Source organism: Bos taurus, chromosome 3, assembly GCF_002263795.3.
Source record: "Bos taurus isolate L1 Dominette 01449 registration number 42190680 breed Hereford chromosome 3, ARS-UCD2.0, whole genome shotgun sequence".
Taxonomy (NCBI): domain Eukaryota; kingdom Metazoa; phylum Chordata; class Mammalia; order Artiodactyla; family Bovidae; genus Bos; species Bos taurus.
The window spans coordinates 9,758,692-9,783,605 of NC_037330.1; the positions used below are offsets into that span (position 1 = coordinate 9,758,692).

The 24,914-nt window shown below is 52.3% G+C and overlaps 3 protein-coding genes, 1 long non-coding RNA gene and 1 other non-coding gene across 11 annotated transcripts in view; 4 read left to right on the forward strand and 1 right to left on the reverse strand.

The window, feature by feature from the left end:
- Positions 1-998, forward strand: part of IGSF9 (immunoglobulin superfamily member 9) — a 19,518-nt gene extending 18,520 nt beyond the window's left edge. For all 3 annotated transcript variants that reach the window (XM_015461259.3, XM_059882171.1, NM_001205532.1), the window contains 2 exons: positions 189-316; positions 529-998. In XM_015461259.3, coding sequence (XP_015316745.1) covers positions 189-316; positions 529-710 — 310 coding nt within the window. In that variant the 3' untranslated portion in view covers positions 711-998. The remainder of the gene's footprint in view (positions 1-188; positions 317-528) is intronic.
- Positions 1-6,694, reverse strand: part of LOC132344822 (uncharacterized) — a 15,288-nt gene extending 8,594 nt beyond the window's left edge. The window contains exon 1 of the long non-coding RNA XR_009493833.1: positions 4,039-6,694. This is a non-coding gene — a long non-coding RNA (uncharacterized lncRNA). The remainder of the gene's footprint in view (positions 1-4,038) is intronic.
- On the forward strand, positions 2,489-10,315 carry TAGLN2 (transgelin 2). 3 transcript variants are annotated; one of them, XM_024984923.2, is made up of 5 exons: positions 2,489-2,694; positions 8,020-8,230; positions 8,645-8,819; positions 9,128-9,230; positions 9,523-10,311. In XM_024984923.2, exons 2-5 carry the CDS (start codon positions 8,051-8,053, stop codon positions 9,662-9,664), a joined length of 600 nt encoding a protein of 199 aa, XP_024840691.1. In that variant the 5' UTR covers positions 2,489-2,694; positions 8,020-8,050; the 3' UTR covers positions 9,665-10,311.
- MIR1584 (microRNA mir-1584) lies at positions 5,426-5,498 on the forward strand. The gene has a single exon (NR_030843.1). It is a non-coding gene; the product is annotated as a microRNA mir-1584 (primary transcript).
- CFAP45 (cilia and flagella associated protein 45) overlaps positions 9,790-24,914 on the forward strand; it is a 44,276-nt gene continuing 29,151 nt past the window's right edge. Inside the window, exon 1 of one of the 3 annotated variants that reach the window (XM_015461478.3) lies at positions 9,790-24,827. In XM_015461478.3, coding sequence (XP_015316964.1) covers positions 24,825-24,827 — 3 coding nt within the window. In that variant the 5' untranslated portion in view covers positions 9,790-24,824. The remainder of the gene's footprint in view (positions 24,828-24,914) is intronic. The other 2 variants (NM_001038219.2, XM_005203548.5) reach the window with 2 other exon arrangements.

A 24,914-nucleotide genomic window follows, 5' to 3' on the forward strand; every position in this document is an offset into this window, starting at 1 on the left:
CTCTGCCTTCCCTGCTCCATCCCCACCTTGGGACCAGGAGAGCTTGTCTCCTTTTGGAAGCTTTTGCTGAGGTCCAGGGATCTTCAGAGGAAAGCCATGGCCCACCCTCAGCTTGGGGTCACCAGTTCAGGCTTTTCTGGCTACCCTCTATTCCTCCACCCACACCACACATCTGTCTCATTTCACAGGAGGAACACATCTGTGGATGAGAACTATGAGTGGGACTCAGAATTCCCAGGGGACATGGAGTTGCTGGAGACTCTGCACTTGGGCTTGGCTGGCCCTCGATCCCGACTTGAAGCTGAGCCAGAGCTAGGTGTGAGAGCCTTCCAGAAAGCCAGGCACCCCTGGCCTCACTGTCCTACACCCCCAGCCTTAGGACTCAGCCTGTTGCCAGCCAGGCCCGCTCCTCTGACTGCCTTGGCTCCTCTGCACTGGCAGGCCCTAGAGAGCTTCATGGTACTGCTGAATCCCAAGAGTTCACCCAGGGGACCTTAAGACATCTTCCTTTTGTCTTTCCTTTTGCAGGTGTGAAGACTCCAGAGGAGGGCTGCCTCCTGAGTGCTGCCCATGCTCCTGGCCCTGAGGCCCGCTGCGCTGCCCTTCGGGAGGAATTCCTGGCCTTCCGCCGGCGCCGAGATGCCGCTAGGTCCCGGCTACCAGCCTATCGACAGCCCGTCTTCCACCCTGAGCAGGCCACTCTGCTGTGAATGCCCTAACGTGAGACAGGGTGAAGGTGCACAGACCATGCAGGGGAAGCCCCCAGCAAGATCTTTCTCCAGCCGGGGATGCTGCCCCTGCCCCTTTGGTGCTCAGTCAGAGACCCTGACAGTTGGCTTGCTGAGGGGTGTACGGACTGAGGCCCTCGAGTCTGAGGACTACAACGGTGATCTTAGGTCTGCCTGTGTGTGTGTGTGTGTGTGTGTGTGTGTGTGTGTGTGTGGTGTTTGTGGTGTGGATGAGGCTTTTTTTTACAGGTAAATAAAGTGAAAAATCTTTCTGTGTGTCATCTGCTTTGAATCTGAGAGGGAAGTAGGAAAAAAATCCCTAAACCCTAAACAGTGAGGGGACTCTGTGAAAGAATGGAGATACATTCAAGATCCATTCCAAAAGCATTTATTAAGTGCCTACTGAGGTCAGCTGCTGAAGACCAGCCATTGAGCTAGGTGCTGAAAAAGTACAAAGTTCACAAGACATCTTTGCTCTTGGGGGAATTCTTTCTAGTCAGTGAAGCAGGAAAGTAAAGAAATAGTTACAGTGTGCTGTGATAAGTTCTGTGATAAAGCTGTCTGTTGGTTATTACGGTAGCATGAAGGAAGGAGTCTGCAAACAGTGAATGCTTACAGCTTGTGCTGGGACAGGCATGTCACAGGAAGTGAGAACAATAGCCAGGCACTGCTCTAAATTTTGTACATGTACCGTTGAATTCTCTACCACTCTGCGGTAGGTAGTACTATTAGCTCTATTTTATAGACTAGGTGACTGAGGTGTTCAGTGCGTTAGTAATCTGCCCCAAAGCCACCAAGTTGGTGATGGGTAGGGCAGTGAGAAGTCAGTCATGGGAGGGAGAGCATCCCAGGCGGGGGAACAGCCTGTGTGAAGGTAGGGAGGAGTAAAAACACTTGGCATCCCAGGGAATCACTGGAATATAGAGGTACGGAGGGCCGGGCAAGAGAGAATGGAAACGTGAGAAGGCACAGGTTGTTGATGTGCTTGAAAACAAGTTTCACTGGGGGCTTCTGTCATATATGAAGAACTCCACTGATGGGTATAAGCAGTGACTCCACCCCAGAGGGACTGCTCAACTGAAGTCTGAAAACAGGTGGGGGCATTCTTTTAATCCCCAATGGATGCTCTCCTCCATCCTCAGAGACAGAACTGCTAGTCTCCTCCACTGAAGGCTCTTCTGATCCCTCCAGGATAAAGCAGAGGTGCCAGGTCATAGGGGAGGGAATGAAGGAGAAAGAAGTCAAGTCTGAACCCTGGGTCCCAAAGCTGATCACGCCCCTTGGGCCCCGGGCGAGGAATGACCTCACTGTTAGTTTCTGCCCAGGCTTGAAGAAGGTGGGGAGCAAGACCACATGCGGGAGCTGTCCTGGCCTGCTAGTTCCAGTCCTGCCACACCCTAGTCACTTGTGTCTAGGGGAATGTTTTCTTGTGCCTCCGTTTACCTAACCACCCTATTTGAGCCAAAAGCATTCTTTCCACATAAAAACCCCCAGAGTCTTGCGCTAACCTAGGCAGATAGTTTCCCACTGGGGCACATGTTTAAGGGCTCTGGGGTAGAGGTGGAGGTTCTCAAGGGTTGAGGCCATTGCCTCCATGTCTTTTAACTCAGGGTCTAGTCACCACCCCCCTCTTTCTTAAGCACTGCCCTCCGCAGCTGCACTGCGGCGCCTTTAAACCCTCTCGGCCCTTGCCCCGCCCCTGGTCCGCCCCGTCCGAGGCGGGAGCAGGCTGAAAACCCCCGGCCCCGCCCGGGCGATCCACTCGCGCTGCGGCCCCCGCCTCGAGTGCGCAACTCTCCGACCCACGTGAACCGTAAGCTGGAGGGAAGGGTCCTTGAGGGCGTGGGATGTGCGCGGTCTCTAGAAAGCAAGAATCCCGAGCCTGCGGCTCGCTCCAGTAGGCTTGCGGATCGAGGGCTGGCAGGCAAGGGTCCGTTGACTGCCCTGCCCCGCCCTGGGCTGTCAGGTTCGTCCCCAGGCTCTGACCCCCGCATTGTTGAGCGATGAGGTCAGGCGGTGTTGCTAGTGCATAGACGGGGCGTTCGTCGGGATCGGAGACTCTGGGACTGCGCTCCGCCCGTCGGCTCCAGTCCCGGGTCTCGCTGGGGCGAGAAAAGGAGGGGGTCACGGATTATACGGCTGGCCCAGAGTGATGCAGGGTACAGGGTTCCGGCGCCCACCCTTGGCCAGCTCCGCGCCGCCGGGTCTTCCCAGGCGACCCTTCACTTCCTGGTTCCAGGAGCACGTGTGGGTGCTGCCTGCCCTCTTCGTTTCTGAAGCTCGTTTTTCTGAGGACTGGCTGTCGCGAGTTGGGGCGAGGGGCCGCCGTGCTCGGGTCCTGCAGTGGCCTCGCCTTCTCGGGTTTGGGCGGGGACTTGAAGTTCCAGTCCTCTCCAGGAGGGTCCCTCGACCTCAAGCATCTGGGAGGTTGCAGCCCAGACAGCGCCTCGGGGTGCCCTGCCTGTAGGAGGCGGTATTGGGGGAGGATGGCTGCTTTCCAGGCTTCCAGCCTCTACGGGAGCCGACGCCCCCACCCCTTGCCCCCTGCTGCTGGGAAAGTCGGTGGTGGCCGCGGGCGGGCAGGCGGGCTGCCCAGACCGCTGCGTCACCCCAGCGGCGGGCGGGGGGTGATTCATCCCAGTAACGGCCTAGGGCGTGGCGACTGGGGGCGACTGTTGGGGGGCGGACCAGCAGGACCGGAAATCGACTGCCGCAGACCTCCCCCACCCCTCTGCCCCGCGCGCTCTGCTGGAGCCCCTTCAGGTGATGTTCTGGGGAAGCTTGGTATCCGAGAGCAGAAAGAAGCAGGGTAGAGGTGAAATGGGGTAGAGGACTAATATGGGGATCCGGGGTAGGAGGAGACCCGTGGTTCTCCTAGTTTTTTGACTCCAGAGCACCAGAGGGACAGCTCCGGGTCTGTAACCCCACTTCCAATTTCTCCTTCCTAGTCCACAGGGAAGACTTCAAACTGCAGAGGAGGCCAAGGTAGGGTGAGGCCAGTGGGCCCCTACCCTTCCAGAATCAACAAATAAGTCTGTCCAAGTGCAATTCTTCCCCCACGCCCCACCCCAGCCCCTCTGGGGATTGGCCTCTAATCCTCCCCCCTCCACCCTACCCTATCCCTTCTCCCCCCAGGATTTTCAGCTATGGGGCTCTCTAGCTCCGAATGGACTTTCTGTTGCCAGGATATTTCTTCTGAACTATTTCCTTGAATCTACATGTCTACCCCAACACTTGTAACTTCCTTCTCCACATGCTTCTATTCCCTCCACAGCTGCTTCCTTGAGGAATCTCTTGCACCTGTCTGTACCTGTGAAGCGACCCCTTTCCAAGGATCCCACTTCTGCTCCCCCTGCCGTGCCTCTGATCCCGCTTGGCGTCTCCTGACCACTTCTGCACAGAGTGGCTGTTTCTGCCTGGTGCCCCCACCCTGCCCCATTCCTGTGTTTGGTACACAGAAGCCATGGCAACGGCCCCCCCCATACCCCTCCTCCCATGCAAGCTTTGTGGCTTCCTGTTTGTGCAGCTTCAGCTTTCTCTGCTGCTCCCTGACTCGATAGCAAGGGGGCTGCCCCAGGGTGGCCCCTCAGTCGTAGGTCTCCCACCGCCCCTGCTCCCTGTGGCACTTCACTTTGGAGGCAAGGGTTCCCACTTTGCTTTTTCAGGATAGTCTAAATGGCACCTCTGGGTTGGGAAGTTCCCCTGTGTCCTCTCTGCACAATGAATGGAGAGTCCCTTTGTCTTCACAATTCAACGCCCCTGCCCGGAGCCCTGGAATCCTCCCACCCCACCCCCATGTCCGCCTTTTCTTTGGCATCAGCTCCTCGGCTCGGTGGGGTGAGGTAAGCGTCCCTGGTCCAGCCAGGGTCTGGGTGCGGCTGAGGGCTGGAGTGCCTTTTGCAGCCCTCCCCTCTCCCAGCTGTTGTAACCTCGTGGGTGGGGGTGAGGGCTGTTCCCACTGCTGTCTGGAGTACCTCTGGAGTTCACCTTACTCACTGCCAGCCCATCCCCAAGCTGTGCAGCTGTCTTCCATTTGGACCCCCAGCTCTGAGCATTTCCCACACAGCTTCTCCCCACTCCAGTAGGCAAGTGGCTACCTTCCCTCCTTTAGGGGCGAGCCCCGGGTTCGCCACTGCAGCCCCAGCAGCCACGGCTTCACAGAGGTTGTCTGCTCGTGGGGGTGGGGAGAACAGCTGTGGGCAGGCTGCCTCATGGCTCTCCCTCCTGCCAGAGCTCTGCCTCATGGCTCTGGCACCGCAGGGTCTAGGGCAGTGGCCCCGAGTGGAGCTGAGACATTGCAGCTGGAGCCTGTGACCTTGCCAGCTGTGTCCAGACTCCAGAGTTTAGGAGGGCTCTCAACATCCATCCCAGAGGTGGGCCTGGGGGGCCCTCCATAGGCAACACTGGAGGGGTCAGGCTTCGGCCCTGCTCTCCCTTCGTAACCCTGGTGTCCGGGTTAATCATTCTCCTGTCCTTTTCTGGCTGTAGTGATCCCTGGGCCTCAGGCCAGTTGGCTCCATGGAGACACAGCCCTGAGGCCCAGGTGACTGCAGTGAAGCTGCTCCCAGAAGTGAGGTCTAGACAAGGGGCTGGGACAAGGTGACTTCTTGGTGGCAGCAGCCTCTGGCCCCCTCTCCTTCCTCCCAAGCCTCCCAAGCCTATGCGGCAGGGTCACAGGCTCACAGAGACTGAGTGGTGGCTGAGCCGTTGGGGCTGGGCTGGGGGCAGGGAATCTTGTCTGCTCTCTCCGCAGACCTCAGCCGCTCAACTGGCCTGCCCAACCGGCCTGCCCGCCCCCGGCTAAGTGTGTGTGGGGCTGGTGTGTGGGTCAAGGTCCAGACTGACATTTGTCTGGCCCGGCTTTCAGGCTGGGTGAAGTGGGGGTGGGTTGCTCTTAATGAGGTTTAAAAATAGCTGATTTATGGGGAGGATCTCTGCAGGAAATGTGCAGCCCCATAAGCTGGAGTCAGAAAGAGCAGCCCTTTTGGAGTGTGGGGAGGGGCTGCCTGACTCCAGCGCCGGCAGGGACTGAGGTATGAGGGGGGTTGAGGCAGCTGCTGTCCCTGTGACCTGCCCCAAGGGTCAGGGAGGAGGCGGTAGGAAGACTCATCCTGCTGTGTGCCTGACGTCGTCCCTGAAGCCTGACCTGGCCTGGGGCCAGATTGGGGAGGGGGAGTGTCTCCCTTCCCTCCCCTCCAACTTAGGTGCCTGGTCTGGGGCATCCTCTTTTATGTGCAATCAGGCAGCTCTATTTCAGAGCAGAAAGAAGAGCCCATGGGGAGGAGACGGAGGCAGGAAATGGAGTCCCATCCCATCTCTGGTCCTGGCTCCCCCTTGATGTGTGGCGTTCCAGGACAGGGCTCTGAGTGTGGGGACTTAGGCAGCGAGACGGCGGGTGGGGACAGACTGCCCACTGCGAGGTGTGGTCCTGTCAACTCAGGCCAGCGGTCAGGAAGCCACCCCCCTCCCCGTTCTTCCTGACTGAGGTCCTCAAACTAATATCACCCAAGGCTCCTGAATTAGGCCTTATTCCTGCTATAACAAATTATCACAAATTTTGTGACTTAAAGCAACATACATTTAATATCTTGCGGTGCTAGGTCTCTCTGGCTAAAATCAAGGTGTCGGCAGGGCTGCATTCTTTCTGGGGGTGCCTAGGGGAGATTCCACGCCTTGCATTTCCTAGCTTCTTGCTACTGCTGCTGCTAAGTTGCTTCAGTTGTGTCCGACTCTGTGCGACCCCGTGGACTGCAGCCTACCATGCTCCTCTGCCCATGGGATTTTCCAGGCAAGAGTACTGGAGTGGGTTGCCATTGCCTTCTCCATCCTAGCTTCTTGAGGCCACTTGCATTGCTTGGTCCACGGCCCTGTGAAACTCAATCATTGACTTCCCTCTCATTCTCCCACTTTGACTCAACTGCCTTCCTCTTTCACTTATAATGACCCTTGTTGTGAGTACATTGGGCCCCGCTGGATGACCCAGGGTACTTTCCCTATCTCAAGATCCTTAATTCAGTCACACACGCAAAATCCCTTATGCAATATAAGGTAACATTTGCAGGTTCTGGGAAGTAGGACATAGGCACCTTTGCAGGAGCCATTCTGCCTCCCACTCCTTTTAGAAAGGAAAGTAGAATTAAGTAATACGTGATTTCTCATGGAAAGTCCCATTGCCTAGTGAAATCTGTTAAGGGCCTACCTAGACCTACCTCTCCAGGAAGCCCTCCAGGCGGCTTCTGTGCATATTCCTCCCTTAATTCCTGCGGCAAATGGGCTTCCCTGCTGGCTCAGCAGTAAAGAATCCGCCTGCAAGGCAGGAGGTGTGGGTTCGATCCTTAGGTCGGGAAGATCCGCTGGAGGAGGACATGGCAACTCACTCTGATATTCTTCCCTGGGGAATCCCATGGACAGAGGAACCTGGCGGGCTACAGTCCATGTTGTTTGAAAAGAGTTGAGTTGGCTTAGCAACTAAATAACAACAACATGATCTGTGTAGTTTAATATTCATCCTGTACAACTCTTGTACTTTCGCATGTGCTGTCTTTGTCTCTCTGATGGCATTATGTGCAACTTTAGAATCAAGGATTTCTGTCTCTTCTGCAAGCCCCAGCGCAAATAGTGGGTGCTCAGTGAAAGTGTTAGTTGCTCAGTCGTGTCTGACTTTTTGCGACCCCCTGGGCTGTAGCCTGCCAGGCTCCTCTGTCCATGGGCTTTTCCAGGCAAGAATACTGGAGTGGGTTGCCATTTCCTACTCCAGGGGATCTTCCCAACGCAGAGATCAAACCCACATCTCTTGCATCTCCTGCATTGGCAGGTGTATTCTATACCATTAGTGCCACCTGGGAAGCTCCGTAAAAACCCAGTGGCTACCTGGCATGGGTTCCCAAGCCACTGCATATTCTTTCTAAATCATTCTCCTTCCCAGACTGGAAAAGGCACAGCTGGGGTTAGGATGACCAGTTTGCCTTTGCTAAAGCTGACCACCCCTAATCAGGAGCTGAACCGCCAATCCTGACCTCATTTACCCTATGTTCTATTCCAGTGGGTTTTATACTTCATTATAGGAGTGGAACCATTCAAATGAAATCTAATGGGAAGCCTCAATGTAGTAGACAGGCTCCTGTCATAAGGGTGGGAGAACCCGCAGGGGCCAAGGGGAGATGCTCTCATTTGGCAGCTGTTCTCCCCTCTGGGGCCCACCCGAGGGATTCGGTATGTGTCCCCATGGGCAGTGCCCCACTCCACAGGCTGTAGAGTGCTGACCGCGGGCCTGGCTGTGTCCTCTCCCCAGTCCCCCACAGCCACTGCCGCCAGCCTCCGGAATGGCCAACAGGGGACCTGCCTACGGCCTGAGCCGGGAGGTACAGCAGAAGATTGAGAAACAGTACGATGCGGACCTGGAGCAAATCCTGATCCAGTGGATCACCACCCAGTGCCGCAAGGATGTGGGCCGGCCCCAGCCTGGGCGCGAGAACTTCCAGAACTGGCTCAAGGATGGCACGGTGAGCGCAGGGCGCCTCCGACCAGAGGTACCGGGGAAGCGAGCATGGTCTCAGCCGAAGAGAGGAGTGCAACCCTGTCCCTAGCTTTCCTGAGCCCAGGGATCTCCATCGAGCAGAGGCCCTCCTGTTTTTCCTCCCTCCCACCAAGGGAAGTGGAAGCCTTAGGTAACAGGAAGGAGGAGGAGCGCCAGGGGAAGAGCTGGGGGAGGTGTGCTCTAGTCAGTGATCCTTGAATAGCATGGCTCACTTTCTGGGCTCAGAGGCAGGGGCTGGGCAGGAAGGAGCCCGAGGCTTTCTCCAGGTGGAGTCAGAACTGTCCTCAGGTAGGAGAGGTACCTGTGTCGTTCTCTGGAGCTGAGGGTGGTGCCCTGTGATCTGTGTGGGCATGGCCTCACCTCTGCTGTCCTCCCCCAGGTGCTGTGTGAGCTCATTAATGGGCTGTACCCCGAGGGGCAGGCCCCGGTGAAGAAGATCCAGGCCTCCACCATGGCCTTCAAGCAGATGGAGCAGATCTCCCAGTTCCTGCAAGCAGCCGAGCGCTATGGCATCAACACCACTGACATCTTCCAGACTGTGGACCTCTGGGAAGGTGGGCCAAGGCCAGGGTCAGGGCACTGTTGTCCAGAAGACCAGAGGTTGGCCTGAGCCATCTCCTCCAGGGAGAAGGGGCAGGTTTCTGGCAGCCTGAGGACAGAGTGGAGTGTGTATGTGTGTGCGTGCTCATTTGTTTGTGTTTTGGTAGAGCAGTTGACCATGTTGGAGGTTGGAATGGAGAACAGGGAGATCAAGAGTAAAGGAATTTGGGGACTGGGCCTGCTGACTTAGTGATAGAGGTGGAAGCCTGCCATTCAGGACCCTAGCCCCGCGGAGGCTACTACAACCCCTCCTTCTTCCCAGGAAAGAACATGGCCTGTGTGCAGCGGACACTGATGAATCTGGGCGGGCTGGCGGTAGCCCGGGATGATGGGCTCTTCTCTGGGGATCCTAACTGGTTTCCCAAGTGAGTATGTTGGGCAGCCCAGGCTCTGGGCCAGCGTGGTGATCGTGCTTACTCCTGTCCCTGGGAAACGCCTTCTACAAAGCACTTCCGCATCCCTTATCTCTATCCTCACGCCTTTCCTGGGATGGCAAGGGACAGTCCCTTTTGCGAGATGAGGGGTGGTGAGCTCAGTGCTCTCTGGGGCAGAGCCGGCACCAGCACTTAGGCCAGAGAAGCCTGTACTCTGCCCTGGGAGGACATTTACCGGGGCAGCCTCCACCCTCCTCCTAACCAGCATTCACTTTCCACCCAGGAAATCCAAGGAGAACCCTCGGTACTTCTCGGACAACCAACTGCAGGAGGGCAAGAATGTGATTGGCTTACAGATGGGGACCAACCGCGGGGCTTCTCAGGCAGGCATGACCGGCTACGGGATGCCGCGCCAGATCCTCTGATCTGCTGTGCAGCCCTGCCCCTGCCCTCCGTGAATGGTTAATATATATGTTTTTTTTTTTTTTTTTTAGCATTGACATTCCCTGAGAGCCCCTGGGAGCTCTCGCACTCCCTTCTGCCAGGGTTGGGGCCTGGCCTGTCTCTTCCGGGGGTGCCCGACGGTGGCCTCCCCCTTGTGCTTACTAATACATTCCCTTCTCCAAACCCACAAAACTGGACCAACTGGCCTCTTTTCCCCTGGGACCAAGACTGGGGGGGACCTTACCCCCTCTCCGCACCATACCTCTTCTTTTTCCTCTGGCCTCTTCCCTCTGAGCCCTGTGCCCTAATCCATTCCTTAGCTGGGCATCAAGGATGCTGCCTGACGGCCTTCTCCCCCCACAAGTATGCCTTGCCCACAGCTGTGGCTGCAGGGACTTAATTTATAGGGAGGGGCCTGTGGCCGCCGCCACCCCAGCCCCAGCTGGACTGCACTCACCACACTTTGGAGGCAGCCTGCCCTGGCAGAGGCCCCCAGGCTTCTCATTTTCCATCCTTTCTGTGGCTAAGGGGTGGGGGTGAGGGGGCCTGGGAGGGTAGGCTGCTCACCATGGGCTGGGGCTTGAAGAATCTGAGTTTGCTGATTTAAATAAAGAATCTCTGTCTTTTTTTTTTTTGGATGGATTCTGGCTGTGTCTGGGGGGAACCCACTGTGGGGAAGGGAGGGATGTGGGGGATGTATGGGCACTGGCTCCAGGGAAGAGGGTTTTGAGATGGAAGGTCACAAGTGTCCCCCCATCTTTGACTTCCTTCCCATTCTTTTTCTCACTTGTTTAGGTGAGGGGTTGAGAAGGGACAGGCCTTCCCTGCTGCCTTCAGGTTAAGAGTCATGATGACAGGATATGTGGGTAGCGTCCAGAAGGAGGGGGGCCCTCACCTAGCTGGGCCCTTCCCACAACCAGAACGGCTGTCAGTCACTGCAGGAAGGTGGGGCTGGCTGTCCCCCGAGTCCTGAGTCCTGACAAGTGTCTGGGTTGGAGGCGTCTCCCACAGGCTTGATGCCAGGTGGCTTCTGTTGGAGCTGGCCAGACCAGCTTGGGGGGTGGGGTTGCAGTGGTGGGGGTCTGGTGAACAGGGGCATGAGTGAGCTGGAAGGAGTTGGTGATGACTGGAGGGAGGAAGCCTTGTTGATCAGACACTTGGGAGCTGCATGTTCTCGAGAGCTTAGCAGCATCTTCTGGATGGGTGGCCTTGGACCACAATTGTCAAATTTTGGGGTTGGGTTGTCCTGACTCCTACCCCTGACCTGGGCAAGAATGTTCCACCTGTAGTTTCCAACCCCATGGCCTTCCCATCAGATCTGGCATCTCCCCCGAGGCCCTGGGCCGGCCCTCCGCACTTCAGCTCCCACCCCTACCAGCCAGCCTGGCCTCCATTGTCCCTCTCCCCACTTTTACTACCATTTATCTTTGTTTCCTGAGGCGGGAGAAAGCCGCAGCATTGTGCCTGGGGGTGACAGAATGTGCAGTGGGTAGATAACCAGAGACCTTCCATTCTCCTTCCTCCCACCCCACTGCGGCTCCCTCTGCCAAGAAGCACCTACTGTGTGCCAGGCCCCAGGCCACTGCTGTGCATTAGCCATTAGCTCAGGGACTCTCTGCCTTATCCAAGCCCCAGCCATGGGTGAGACAGTATTTGCTTGCCTGCTGCACTCCCTTGGGTTGTGGCACAGATAAGATAGGCTGCCGCCTCTGTGCGAATTCCCAGGGAGTTAGCTCTCACTCAAGCCCATTATCTCCCAGTTATCTCCCATTCAGGAAGGCTTTGTGGAATGCCAGTAAGGAAGAGTGATGTCATTGCAGAGACAACATTGAATTCACTGATGTTTAAACTGAAAAACCGTTTGTACTCTTCTCTGATTTAACTATTAATAGCTACAAATTTGGAGAAGGAAATGGCAACCCACTCCAGCGTTCTTGCCTGGAGAATCCTAGGGATGGGGGAGCCTGGTGGGCTGCCGTCTATGGGGTTGCACAGAGTCAGACACGACTGAAGCGACTTAGCAGCAGCAGCAGCAGCAGCTACAAATTATTGGCCACCAGCCTCAGGACTTTCTGGGACCAGCACACCACAGAGCCAAGACTGAGAACCACTGTGTTCTCCCAGCAGATTCCCATGATAGTCCATAAAGTGGATATTACTGTATTCCTTCATTTTGTTCCCAGATGAACACACTGGATCTCAGGACAGGAAACTTGCCCAAGACCACATAAGGAGTTAGTGGAGGGACTAGGGTTTTGAGGGCTTCCCTGGTGGTTCAGTAGTAAAGAATCCATCTGCCAATGCAGGAGATTCAAGAGACACAGTTTCGATCCCTAGGTTCTGGAGAAGGGAATGCAACCCACCCCAGTATTTATGCCTGGAAAATGCCACGGACAGAGGAGCTGGCAGGCTATAGTTCATGGGGTCGCAAAATAGTCAGACACAACTTAGGGACTGAACAACAAGTAGAGTTTTGAATCCAGATCATCCTGGCTGAGAGCTCACTGAACCTTGCTGCTCCAGCTGGGACTGAATTTTGAGAGGTGCCCAGCCTCCCTCCTGGCTGCAACCACTGCCCACCAACAAGCTGGGTGAGGCCCCTCCATGTCTCCCCTTAATCCATCTCACTCCAGGTTCAGCTCCTTCCTTCTGGAACTGACCTCCACTGACAACTCAGCATTTTGTTTGGTTTTCTGATGGCTTCATTCCAGCATTTTGTTCTATTTGAGGTCATAGTTTCATCCCTAATCTGGCCCCTCATATTTCCTGCTTCGTCATCAGGCCCTGGAGGCCAGAATGGGTCCCAGCCCTGGGATTGGAAGGAAGAACTCTGAATGGCACCCCCCTTCCCTGCCATCTCCTAGCAGTTCATTTCCCATGGCTCTCCACACTGGTGTTCCCCAACACGCTGTGCCTGCGGGTCTGTTCTGCCACGAATAATCTCCCCTCCCAGGAGTTACCGCAGTTCCTTCTCTCCTTCAAGTCTTTGCTCAAATGTCACCTTCCAAGTACTGCCTTCCCTGGCCACCCTATTTAAAACTATACACACTCCACCCTCAACCTGCACCCCATCATCCTTCCCTGCTTTCTCCTATCACCACCTGATATCCAATAAATTTTACTTATTTATTTTCTGGCTCCACCCACAGAATGCATAGTCTTTAAGAGCAGGTTTGTGTTGATTTTGTTGATACAGTGTAGTGCCTGGCATGTTGTAGGTGCTGGATAAATATTTGTTGAATGAATAAATGAATGAATGAGTGAATATCACAAGGCCCTCACACTCCCGAATCCCATGGCATGGTGCCCAGCCAGCCCAGCATCCCAGCAACCAACCCAGCCTGTGATTGGATCTGAAATGGAACCAGCCTGTCTGTCAGTTTCTGATGCTTCCTCATTGTTCATTTCCAAAAGGTGAAAACCTGAGGAGTCAGTCCTCCTACAGCCAGAGGAGTGGTGGTTAGGAAGGGGATGGAGAGTGGTTTGTGTGCTCTGGGCAAATGGAAGGTGCACTGAGGCCTTGCAGGAGAAAAGTGGGAGGAGGGCAGGGGGAAGAGGTAAGAGTCAACTTTGGTTCATTTACTCCTTGTGTTCAGCCTTGAAGTGGAAAATCACTGTGTAGGTAAGGGGAAAGTAGGCTTGGCCTGTGGCGGCTGATGGGAAGGAGAGCTGGAGCAGGGAGGCAGGGAGCAGGGGAAGGAGGAGCAGGAGATGGAGAAGCAGGAGGAAGAGAGATTCACAGTGAGGCTGACCTGTGTGGAAATAACTTAGTTCTGCACGGTCTGTTCCTGTGTGCTGAATGTGCATCCAGGTGTGAGAATTCACAGCACAAGGGCTCACGGGGTGACCATGTGTGGAGGCTGCCTGTGAGCATGTGTTTACCAAGGACTAGGGACTGGAGGTGCGGAGAAGTGTATGTAGGCAGAGTGTAAGCATCTGAGCCCTTGTGCGTGGCTCCGCGGACAACAGTAGGTCCATTCTTACCTGTGCAGCCCAGGGAGGTCTCTGAGAGCCTGGCAAAAGGCCCAAGGATCGGTGAAACAGGGAAAGGGCTGGACAGTAGGGCCCCAGGGAGGGAGCAGTAAAGGGCCTGGGATTAAATTTGTTGAAGAGAAGGCTAAAGGTAAATTAGTAATCGGCTCCTTGCAAAGAAATGAGTTTTAGTCCCAGTGGCTGGGGAGGTAGATTAAAAGCAAATGCACTGAAGTTCCACATAGAGAAATTTAGTTTAAACAAGGAAAAATGATCCTCTTGACTCAGGTGTTTTAGCCTCTGGATTCTCTTAAGGGTCAAGAGGAATGCCTTCAATAATAGTACAAATCTCATCTTCTTTTTTTTTTTTTTTTAGTTCTACCAGTTTGTTGCTACCAACCCATCTCCCTTCACCCTCTGCACGCATGCTCAGTCATGTAACCCCATGGACTGCAGCCTGCCAGGCTCCTCTGTCCACGGACTTTTCAAGGCAAGAATACTGGAGTGGGTTGCCATTTCCTTCTCCACAAATCTCATCTTCTTAACGTGGAAAATGGGCAATTCTGTCTGGAAACGCTCATATATAACCCATTTTTTCATTCATGTATTCATTCCTTCAACAGTGATTGGGGTTCTACCCTATGCCAGGCATAGGAGATATGAAGATTATTAACACATGATCTCTTGGCTCACAAAGTGCATAATCCTGTAGGGGAGATAAAACACGGAGACGAGCCAAGGTAATTCAGAAAGCCAGCGATAAGTGCCTTTGGAGAAATGCCAGCAGGGCTCTCTGGGAGGATCACTGGCCAGCCTCCCACAGTCGTGGATCATTTCTGGAGTGGAGGCTGGTGGTGATACCGTGGTGAGCTGAGGCTGTGTGTCTCAGGGATCTTCTCCCTGATGTGTCCGGAGGAGTGAGGTTGCTGGTTGGGATTGTGGGTGGGAGTTGCTCCTCCAGAAAAAGGAGTAGTCACTAGCTCTGTGGTGAGAAGTTGAGTCTCAGTGGAGGGTGAAGGTGCTGTTCTTTTCCTGCCTGGAATGGGGGTGGGCAAAGAGGTCCGAGTCAGGGTGAGAACCAGGGATTGCACTGGCACAGATCAACGTCGCTGGTGGAGGGGCTCACACTCATGTTGCCGCAGGCCCTGGGGCTGTCACACCATTTCACCCCACTGTTGGCAGGGCTGAGTTTGGAGCTCTGTTTCCATGAGAGCTCGGTGTGGGGCTGAACCATCACAGTTGTGATGATGATTCTAATTCACCCCCATTTTTCTGTTATTTACTGCGCTGAGGATTTAACCTGTATATTATATTTGTCCTTTCACTATTTCAAAAAAATATTTATTGAGTACCTATTCAGGGCAAGGCATCTATTGGGTGGTGGAGGATACAGCAGTCAACAAGGCAAGTGTAGTCTGTGCCCTCCTGGGAGAATCGAGAAGAGCAGAGAGCTGGTTGTAATATAATGGGATTTGTGGTGGGCTAAGGGGAGTCTAGGTGAGAAGCCAGAGGAGGAGACTTAGCACAGCCTCACGGGGAGGGACATCAGTGAAGATTTCTGGAAGGTGAGGTGTGAACTGAGGATTTAAGGATAATTAGAAGCATAAGGGAGAGGCCAGTAGTGATAGGGAGGGTGGTGTTCTCAGCCAGGCTGCAGCATGGGCATGAGCTGGAGATGGGAATGTGCAGGGCCAGACAGTAGAATGGGCATGTTTAGAGGTGGGAGGGGTGGGTGCTGAGAAATGCACAATATCAGAGGGGCTTCAATGTCAATGAATAATTTTGGACCTTTCATTAAAGGCAAGGGGGAGACACTGAAGGATTTTAAGCAGGAGGATGAAGAGATGAGAGTTGGATTTTAATTTAGCCAAATTCCTTAGGCTACAGGGTAGAGAATGACCTAGGAAGGGTAGAGGATTATCTGGAATTATCTAGTGAGTGAGGCAGATCGACTCCAGGAGGTTACTACAGCAGTCCAGACGGAAGTGAGAGCAGCTGGGGAAGGAAGGCCAGTGAAGATGGAAAGAAGAGACTGGATTTCAAAATTGTTTAGTATTCTGTGCAGAGTGAAGCGGGGAGAGGGAGCCAGAAAGACAGGCTTCTGGCTTCAGCCACTAAGCTAATGGTGTCTGGGTCTGGGTCACGAAATATTATGGGCTTCCCTGGTGGCTCAGATGGTAAAGAATCTGCCTGCAATGCAGGAGACCTGGATTCCATCCCTGTGTTGGGAAGATCGCCTGGTAAAGGGAAGGGCTACCCACTCCAGTTTTCTTGCTTGGAGAATTCCATGAACAGAAGAGCCTGGCGGGCTAAAGTCCATGGGGTCATAAAGAGTCGGACACAACTGAGCGACGAACACACATGGAATATTATTCTCTCCCATTTTACAGATGGGGAACCTGAGGATAAAAGTAACTCGCAGAACCCAGCAGGTGGCTGAACTGGGACTTACACTTGTGGCAGAAGGAGTCCAAGTTAACTGCTCACCCCATGATCGTGCTCCCTGGCTTGGTGGCTGACACTGGGGAGGGATTCCACTTGCAGCCAGCACAAACTGTGGTTTTTCTGTGGGTGGAGGCTGGGGCCACAGTGAGGAAGGGAGAGGTCAGGCTTAGGAAGAGCGCAGAAAGTTCAACTCTCCAGCAGCCACCTCTCAAAGGCAAGTGAAGAACTGGCAGAACTGGCAGCTATAAAAAGGAACTAATGGAGAGGCCTCAAGGCCCAGCCCCTGATCCTGTAACTTGGGGTTTCTGTCCCCGAGGCTCCTTGATTTTTTTGGGAGCCCACTGACAGCCTAGCATTTCCCTCCAGCAAGAAAAGCTACCACAATCACCAGGACAATATCTGAGAGTTGTGCTTTCAAGGCACTTCCATATCTATGAGTTCCAGGGACAGGAAGCCTTGTCACCACTTGGGAAAGCTTGAATATTTTTATACCTTTTGGGGAGAAGAGAGAAACTGAAACCTAGAGACTGTAAGTGATGGTCCAGGGTCCCAGGGATTTTGAGAATAGAAAGCACATCTCACGTGTCTTTAGATGGCTCCTGGTTCTCAAAACAGTAGTACCCGACCCAAAGGGAGCTCATCCCAAGTTCATGGTTTTGAATTGGTTCTGCATATACTAGAATTCAGGTCTTTGGACTCCTGGTCATTCACCAGGTGTTGAAAATACCCATGTCAAGCATCCCTGGGGATGGGACTGACTGGAGAGTCCAGCAGACACACAGGATGGTTGGAATGCCTCAGGCCCCATCCAGGATCTTCCCCAAGCATGCCACCCTCTAACTGGTTGGAAATGCAAATTCTAGTTAGTCCTGTTAGGCCAGGAATCTGCGGTGAAGATTATGGGGGTGGTGCTCTGAATTTACATTTTAAACTGGCTCCCCCTGTAATTCTTAGGCAGCGGCACTGTCCTAGGAGATTCAGACAGAGAAGTTTCTCCAACAAGAAAATTGAGGTCTGAGCCAGCTCTGGCTGTGCCTTGAACTGGAGTTGTCTCCACCCCCCAACCCTGTACTGTTTGGCGACTGTGGCTGGGTTGCCAGGGGAACCAGGCTGTGTAACTTCCTGGCTTTGGCGGTTTTCCCCCCTTGGCCTTATCTCAGCGTCCGCCACCCAGTCCAGGCCTGTGCCGGTCACGTAGGAGGAGAAGCCGGTGCCAGGCATGTGGAGGCGTGTCCAGGGCACCAGGGCAATGCTGACCCAAGAACGTGGGGCAGGCAGGAAGGTGGAGATGAGACTTTTGAAGTTGGGAAGGCTGCAGATTTATTGATGACTTTCTTCTTGGCCTCAGAGTTATCTGCCCAGGGGGAAGGAGGCCAGGTAGGGAGGTTAAGGGAATCGGGAGGTATGACCAGCATGAGGCTCTCTCTGGCACTGTTCCGCCCATAGTGGGGAGGGCACCAATATCAGAGGGTGATATTGCCCTACTGGCCTGTATGCTCTCATCTTTCCCTCCCCTCTTCTAGACCCAGGGACTCCAACCAGCTACAGGCATCACCCGGCAGTTCTCACTTCCATTCTCACCCTAACCATCTTCTGACCCCAGTTTCACTGCACCCCACTCTTGCCTTGGTGCTCACAGTCTTTCTCCTTGGCCCCAGATTTCTTCTTGTCAAACTCTCTCTCCTATCCCTGTCCCTTGCCTGGTCTCTCAGGCTGTAGCAGGAAGGCTCTACAGTTTTTAAGAATGGGAAAGAGAAAAAGAGTTTTGAAGAAAGCAGGAAGGCAGTAAATTCCTGGTGGAAAATAATTCATGCATTTAAGTATTTATTTGTGTTTTAAGCCATACTTTGTTTTAGAAAGACTTGGGGCAGTTTGAGAGTTCAAATATTCCAGGAAGGGGGTTGTGAAACAATCTCTCAGGCTTCCTTGCAACTTAGAGGATTTACAGTCTGATTCCTGGTCATGTTTATACGACACTGAAGACAAAAGGCATTCCCTCCTCCCCCAGTATCCCCCTGCTTTGTGGGAAGGGAAAGGGAAGAAAGCCACCAGGCAGTATGCAAACTGAGGTTTAAACCTGGTTTGCCCTTCACAGCCCCTCTCTTCTGGGCTATTATCCATCTCAAAGATGAGGGAACAAGACTCCGGTGGTTGGGCAGGTCACCTAAGGCCTCTCAGTTATAAGCGGCTGTGCTGGGGGTCAAACTCTGTTGGTCTGGCTCCCAAAACTTAGTCAGTCCTATCCTTCTTCACTGTGCTGCCTCAGGAGCACGGGTCATGGGGAGAGCTCCCTCCAGGCTGCCCTAGATAGAACTGTGGGCTCTCAACAGCCTAGGAAACAGTTTTGCTTTAGCAAGACCTGAGTGGGCTTCCTAGAATTCCCTTCACAGGCAGGTGTTACCCCTAAGAATGGAGAAGAAGCTGCCATAGGAGGCAGGCCCAGAGGAGGGAAGTGGGGTCCTGGAGAAATGCCAGAATGTGTGCATATAGCGAAGGATTTCAGAGAGAACAGGAGTGTAGCAGACCCCCACTAACCCACAACTCCATCCACTGAACACAAAAGCTTCTACAGGAATGCAGAAGCCCCATCTTTTTTGCCCATTGGACATGTGTGGCCCTGCTCCCCACTATCCCATGTCTAGGGTCTGCAACTCTGATCCCTGTGTTCAGAAGTACAGGTTCCTAAATGCATTTCAAAGAGACAGAGAAAGAATCAGAGTCTCCTTTCTCATGTTCTTAGGCAGGAGACATGGTCCACTGAGAGGCCAGACTTTTCATTTTAACCAAATGGCTCCCCTGGGTCCTGTCTCCCAGGCTCCTCCCATTTAAATGTGCTGATTCATCACAGAGTCAAAATTCTTATCCCTCTTGCCTCAGCCAACATGGGGAGCATTTCAGGAGACCAGCCGGATGGGGCCTGCCTAACTCAGCACCCCAAGGCCCTGTGGGGTGGGGAGGAGCTATGGGAGTCAGCCCAGGCCTTGGGCTTTGCTCCCAGCCCTGAGGCACCCAGCAAATCTCTCAGCTCTGGGCTCCTGGCCAACAATCCAGGGTTTACTCTGAGACTTCACTGGGAGTGGCGACTTGGTAGGAAGGGTCAGGCAGCCAGAGGTGGGGCTAGGGTTGAGCAGAGAATCCGGACCTGCCCTCCTCCTTAGGCGACTGCAGCCAGCTGTCCCCCATTGTTCTCACCCCTCAGCTTGCTGGGCGTGAGAATGCTGGAGGGGGCAGAGCAGAGGAGGAGAGTGAATAGAGAGCTTGGGGGTCGGAGTAGAAGGAGGGAAATCCCAAAGATGCACAACAAGTAGAGAAGAGAGGAAGAAAAGGAAGGGCACAGGGGAGAAGGTGGAAGAGGGCATTGAGGGAGGAGCTGGCAGAGCAGCTGAGGCTGGGAGGTGAGAGCAAGGGCCCCTGCCCAAGTCCCATCGGACATGGTTGGGCATTTGAGCCAAGTTTTGCTGAGAAGGGAAAGGTTGCCTCCTACTTATCAGGGGCGGAACTGCTGGGTTTTGTGAGGCCTGGAGTCTGGGAAGTCCCTGCTAAGAAAAATGATACAAAATTAATTAGAGGAGTAAACACTTAATTCAGAGAAGGTGATGGCAGCCCACTCCAGCAATCTTGCCTGGCAAATCTCATGGACGGAGGAGCCTGGTAGGCTGCAGTCCATGGGGTCGCTACGAGTTTCACTTTTCACTTTCATGCATTGGAGAAGGAAATGGCAACCCACTCCAGTGTTCTTGCCTGGAGAATCCCAGGGTCGGGGGAGCCCGGTGGGCTGCCGTCTATGGAGTCACACAGAGTCGGACACGACTGAAGTGACTTAGCAGCAGCAGCAAACACGTAATTAGAATAGTAAGTCACAACAAATTATCCATTAAAAAAAAATCTGGCAAATACTGTAAGCATCATGACATCTGGAAGAATAAGATACATAAGGTTAAGAATACATAAGAATAAGATACATAATAATAACATAAGATCTGTATGAATTTCTCAACCACAAATTGACTCTTGCCAAGGGTGCCCACCATCCACCTCTGCAAGGACTGAATCACGTGCCGCTGCAGCTACTGACCCTCAACACCCCCCTGAAGGAGTTCAGGGCGGAGAACAGAAATGAGGCCCTCTGTGCTCCTGGAAAACTGGCAGGACAGCTCTGTAGACTAAATTGGTCTTGAGTCCAATTCTTCCATCTCCTCCTATCTAGAAAAACACTACAATCCTTCTTAGTGACGACTGTTTCTTGTGATGAGCAGAAGCTTCAGGAGACTCTCAGAACCTCTCTAAAAAATAAACGTGTATACCTGTGGTGGATTCATGTTGATATATGGCAAAACCAATACAATATTGTCAAGTTAAAAAATAAAATAAAAAAATAAACGGGCTTGATTGCCTGTCTGCCTCCTTTACCAAGATCACGTACATATGACCTTCCCCCTTTCCTCTTTGGAGCAGTCTCTGGGAGCTCTCTGAGGTGCTGTCTCCTGGGCTGCAGTCCTCACTTTGCCCCCAGTAAAACTTAACTCACAATTCTCACGTGGTACACTTAAGTCAACAAATTCGCTGCCTGAAACAAGTGAAAAAAGCCTTTACCTTTTTTTGGCTGCTTATTTTTTGTCTCTCCACATGTCAATGGCTTTATAATATTAATATTACTTTTTAAAGAGAATGGGCTTCCCTGGTAGCTCAGCCAAGAACTACCAGTTTTTCCTCTGGCATGATTTTGATCAGCCCTTTTATTATTGACAGATTGGAATGTTTCATTCATTTCAGTTTCTTGTTGTATCAGTTTTTTGATTGCTGTCAAATTTGAGAAATCTGTGAAATTTCTTATATGAGTTGTAGGATTTGAGGGGATGGTTCAGTACATCATCTTAAATATTCTTTGAGTTGATGGCACTCACTGACCAGACTGTCATACCTCATTTTAGTGTACTAATGTGAATTTTATGCAGTCACCATCAGTGTCAATCTTTTATGTCAAACCAACAAGAAATTTAACATTTCACCAATATATTCATGTGATTTTCCCCTCTGGTTAATTGGATTATTAAACAATCCAGGCACTTGTTTATTCTGTTCAAAATTTTTTCTATTCTTCTTATTGAATTGGGGCTTCCCAGGTGACTCAGAAGGTGAAGAATCTGCCTGCAATGGAGGAGACCCAGGTTTGATTCCTCGGTTGGAAAGATTCCCTGGAGAAGAGAATGGCTACCCACTCCAGTATTCTTGCCTGGAGAATCCCATGGACAGAGGAGCCTGGTGGGCTACACAGTCCGTAGGGTCACAAAGAGTTGGACAACTGAGCGACTAACATTTATCGGATTACCTTTTTTGATAATCTGAAAATTTTTGTTTCAATTTGCTTCTTGGTTTCAAAATAATTTTTACTGATTTCATGGTTCATTTTTATTACTTTTGTCTCATAAATCCATTAATTTCTTTTATTGAGATATAATTAACATATAACATTGTATTAGTTTCAGGAGTACACTACAGTGATTCCGTATTTGCATTTATCGTGAGATTATCACCACAATAATTCATCACCACGTATAGTTATAATTTTTTTCCTAGGATGAGAACTTTTAAGATCTGCAACTTTCAAATATACACTATTACTAACGATATACACCATGCTGTACCTTATATCTCCAGGACTTTTATTGTTTTTTGGCCATGCTGCATGGTGAATGGGATCTTAGTTCCCCAATCAGGGATGGAATCCATGCCCCCTGCAGTGCAAACGTGGAGTCTTGACCACTGAACAGCCAATGAAGTCCCAGGACTTATAACTGGAAGCTTGTATTTTTTTACCCCCTGTTCTGCCTCTGGCAGTCACCAGTCTGTTCTCTGTACCTATGAGTTCTCTATTTTTTAGATTCCACATATAAGTGATACCATATTGTATTTGTTTTTCTCTATTTGACTTATTTCACTTAGCATGATGCCCTCAAGGATGACCCATGGTGTTGCAAATAGCAAGATTTCAGTCTTTTTAAAAAAAAACAGTTGAATAATATTCCATTGTATATATACACACCCAATATTTTCTTTATACATTGATGGATATTTAGGTTGTTTCCGTGTCTTGGCTATTGCTGTGGTGAACATGGGGTTCATATATCCTTTTAAGCAGTGTTTTCATTTCCTTTGGATAAATACTCATAAGTGGAATTGTTGGATCATATGATAGTTCCATTTTTAATTATTTGAGGAACCTCTATACTGTTTTCCAAAGAGGCTGTACCAATTTCCATTCCCACCAACAGTGAACAAGGATTCCCTTTTCTCTACATCCCCAGCAAAACTTATTGTCTCTTGTCTTTTTTCTTAATTATTTTTTATTGAAGGATAATTGCTTTACTAGCTCTTGTCTCTTTGATAATAGGCATTCTAACATGTGTGAGGTGATGTCTCATTGTGGTTTTGACTTGCAATATCATATTGAGCACCTTTCCATGTACCTGTTGGCTGTTGTATGTTTTCTCTGGAAAAACATTGATTCAGATCCTCTGTCCATATTTCAAGCAATTTTTTTTGACTGGGCTGTGTGGCATGCAGGATCTTAGTTCCCAGGCCAGTAATCGAACCCATGCCCCTTTGGTGGAAACTCCGAGTCCTAATCACTGGAATACCAGGGAATTCCCTCAACCTTCTTTTGAAGCTGCGTTCATGCTAAGTCGCTTCAGTCGTGTCCGACTCTTTGTGACCCCATGGACTGTAGCCCACCAGGCTCCTCTGTCCATGGGATTCTCCAGGCAAGAATACTGGAGTGGGTTGCCATTTCTCCTCCAGGGGATCTTCCCGACCCAGGGATCCAACCAGCATCTCCTGCATTTCAGGTAGATTCTTTGCCGTCTGAGCCACCAGGGACAAAAGCCTGGGATGCAATTCCTTTACCCTGCATTCCTTCGTCCCCCTTTTTCCTGAGTCAACCTCACACCTTTTCCTCAGTGAGGCAGCCTGGGTTGAGAACTTTTGAGTTCGGACAGTTAACTCTCTTGGCCTTAGTCTCCTCTTTGGTGATGGGGATAATAATTCCCTCCACACAGATGGGGCTGTGAGAACTGGGTGGAAAATGCAGAGGAAGTATCCAGCCCTCAGGGGACTGCTTACTTCATCTTCCTTCCTCTCTGGGCTCCAGGGAAGAGGCTGGGGAAGGAAGGGTGCCTGTAGTAGGAAAGCCCAAACCCTTCCCCCCCCCCCACCCCTCGAGCTGGGAGGACTGTCCCTGGAAGGATAGCTACTCTTGTCTCCCCCTCCCTCTGATCTCACCTCCAACACTTTCAGCCTACCCCACTCCCTCAATTTGTCCGAAGGATCCCAAAGGAGCTAAGGCTGGGAAATCTGGGGAGGGAATGTGAAGCTTGCCAGAGTTGAGTCCTTTTAAAACAGCTGGGGGTGACCTGGTTTCCCTTCCCCCACTCCCCTGAAGCTTGTAAACAGCCCTCTGCAGCCCTAACTCCACGGCCAATCCTTCAGCCCCGAGTGTGTCACAGGAGGCAGTGACTGGCTCTGCAACACAAAAGTCAGGGTGGAGCAAACTCCAGAAAGGTGGACTGTGGAGAGATGTCTAGGGGTGGGGAAGTGGCTCATAGGACTGCAGTTACCGCTTCTTTTTGGTCCAGGAGTTCAGTTTATCAGTACTTGGTCGGGTGGAAAGGTTTTTTTGAGGCTTGGAGCAGGTATGGCTGGGGGGACCAGTTCAGTTTTCTCCCTGCAGGTTGGGAGGGGGTAGAGTTTAGTCTCTAAATCCTGTCCGACTCTTGCGACCCTATGCACTGTAGCCTGTCAGACTCCTCTGTCCATGGGATTCTCTAGGCAAGAATACTGGAGTGGGTTGCTGTTTCCATCTCCAGGTAATCTTCCCGACCCAGGAAACGAACAGGGGTCTCCTGCATTGCAGGCAGATTGGGAGGCAGAGGTGCCAAACCAAACTGCGAAAATCGTAAAACTCCCAAAAAGCTTTCCAGAATAGTACATACAAACTGGGAAGCGTTAAAAGGTGCGTTCCCTAGAGCCAGGTCCATAGATTTCGATTTCAGATAGTCTGGTAGAATCTACATTTTATTTTGAATAAACTCTCCCAGGTAATTCTGAGCTGGAGGTGTGAAGTCAACATTTTAAGGAACTGCTCCTTAAACTACATACATATCCTCACTGCTGGAAGTCCTTTCTTTGGTCAAACCAGACTGCTGTTTTGAAAGTTGTTTCGGGGGATCCTGCTTGCTTCTCTGCAGACTAAATTCTAACCAGGGTTTGGCTTGGCTCCTCACACTGGGGCAACGGTAACCATGGTAACCTAAATGGGGAGTAGGGGGAAAATCGTGAACCTTGGCTTGGCTCCTGGAGGGGCTGGCAGCAGTTAGACCCGGACCCATGCTAGGCCCTTGACAATTTGGATCTTGACCTAAGAGTTCAATCAAAGCAAAGTGAAGAAGAGCGGGGCGCTCCAGAGAGGGTCATTCTTTCAGAGAGAGGGTTCCCTGCTTCAGCGCCGGCGGGAATGGACACAGGCAGAGGCTCGGATTCCTGAAGCCACTGCGCTCGCCCCTCCGCCAAACTGGAACAGAGAGGCGGGGCCGGGCCGGGCCGGGGGCGGGGCCTGGACCCAGGAGCGCGCGTTCTTGGTTACTATGGTAACGCGTCAACACCCTGAGCGGAAGTGGTGCTGTGGGCTGCAGACGCGGTGGAGGCGCCGAGTTGGGGCGTGCGGCTGAGATGGTGAGGTCCCGGGTGTGGAGAACCTCGGATGGGGACCTCACGTGTTTTCAATTGTGTTGGGGTTCTGGGCGGGGAAAATGAGGATCT

Excerpts from the sequence above, each read along its gene's own strand:
- TAGLN2 (XM_024984923.2), top strand. The coding sequence starts at position 8,051 with ATGGCCAACAGGGGACCTGCCTACGGCCTGAGCCGGGAGGTACAGCAG. Across the intron at positions 8,231-8,644 it reads ACTGGCTCAAGGATGGCACG|GTGCTGTGTGAGCTCATTAA; the intron begins GTGAGCGCAGGG and ends GTCCTCCCCCAG. Across the intron at positions 8,820-9,127 it reads GACTGTGGACCTCTGGGAAG|GAAAGAACATGGCCTGTGTG; the intron begins GTGGGCCAAGGC and ends CCTTCTTCCCAG.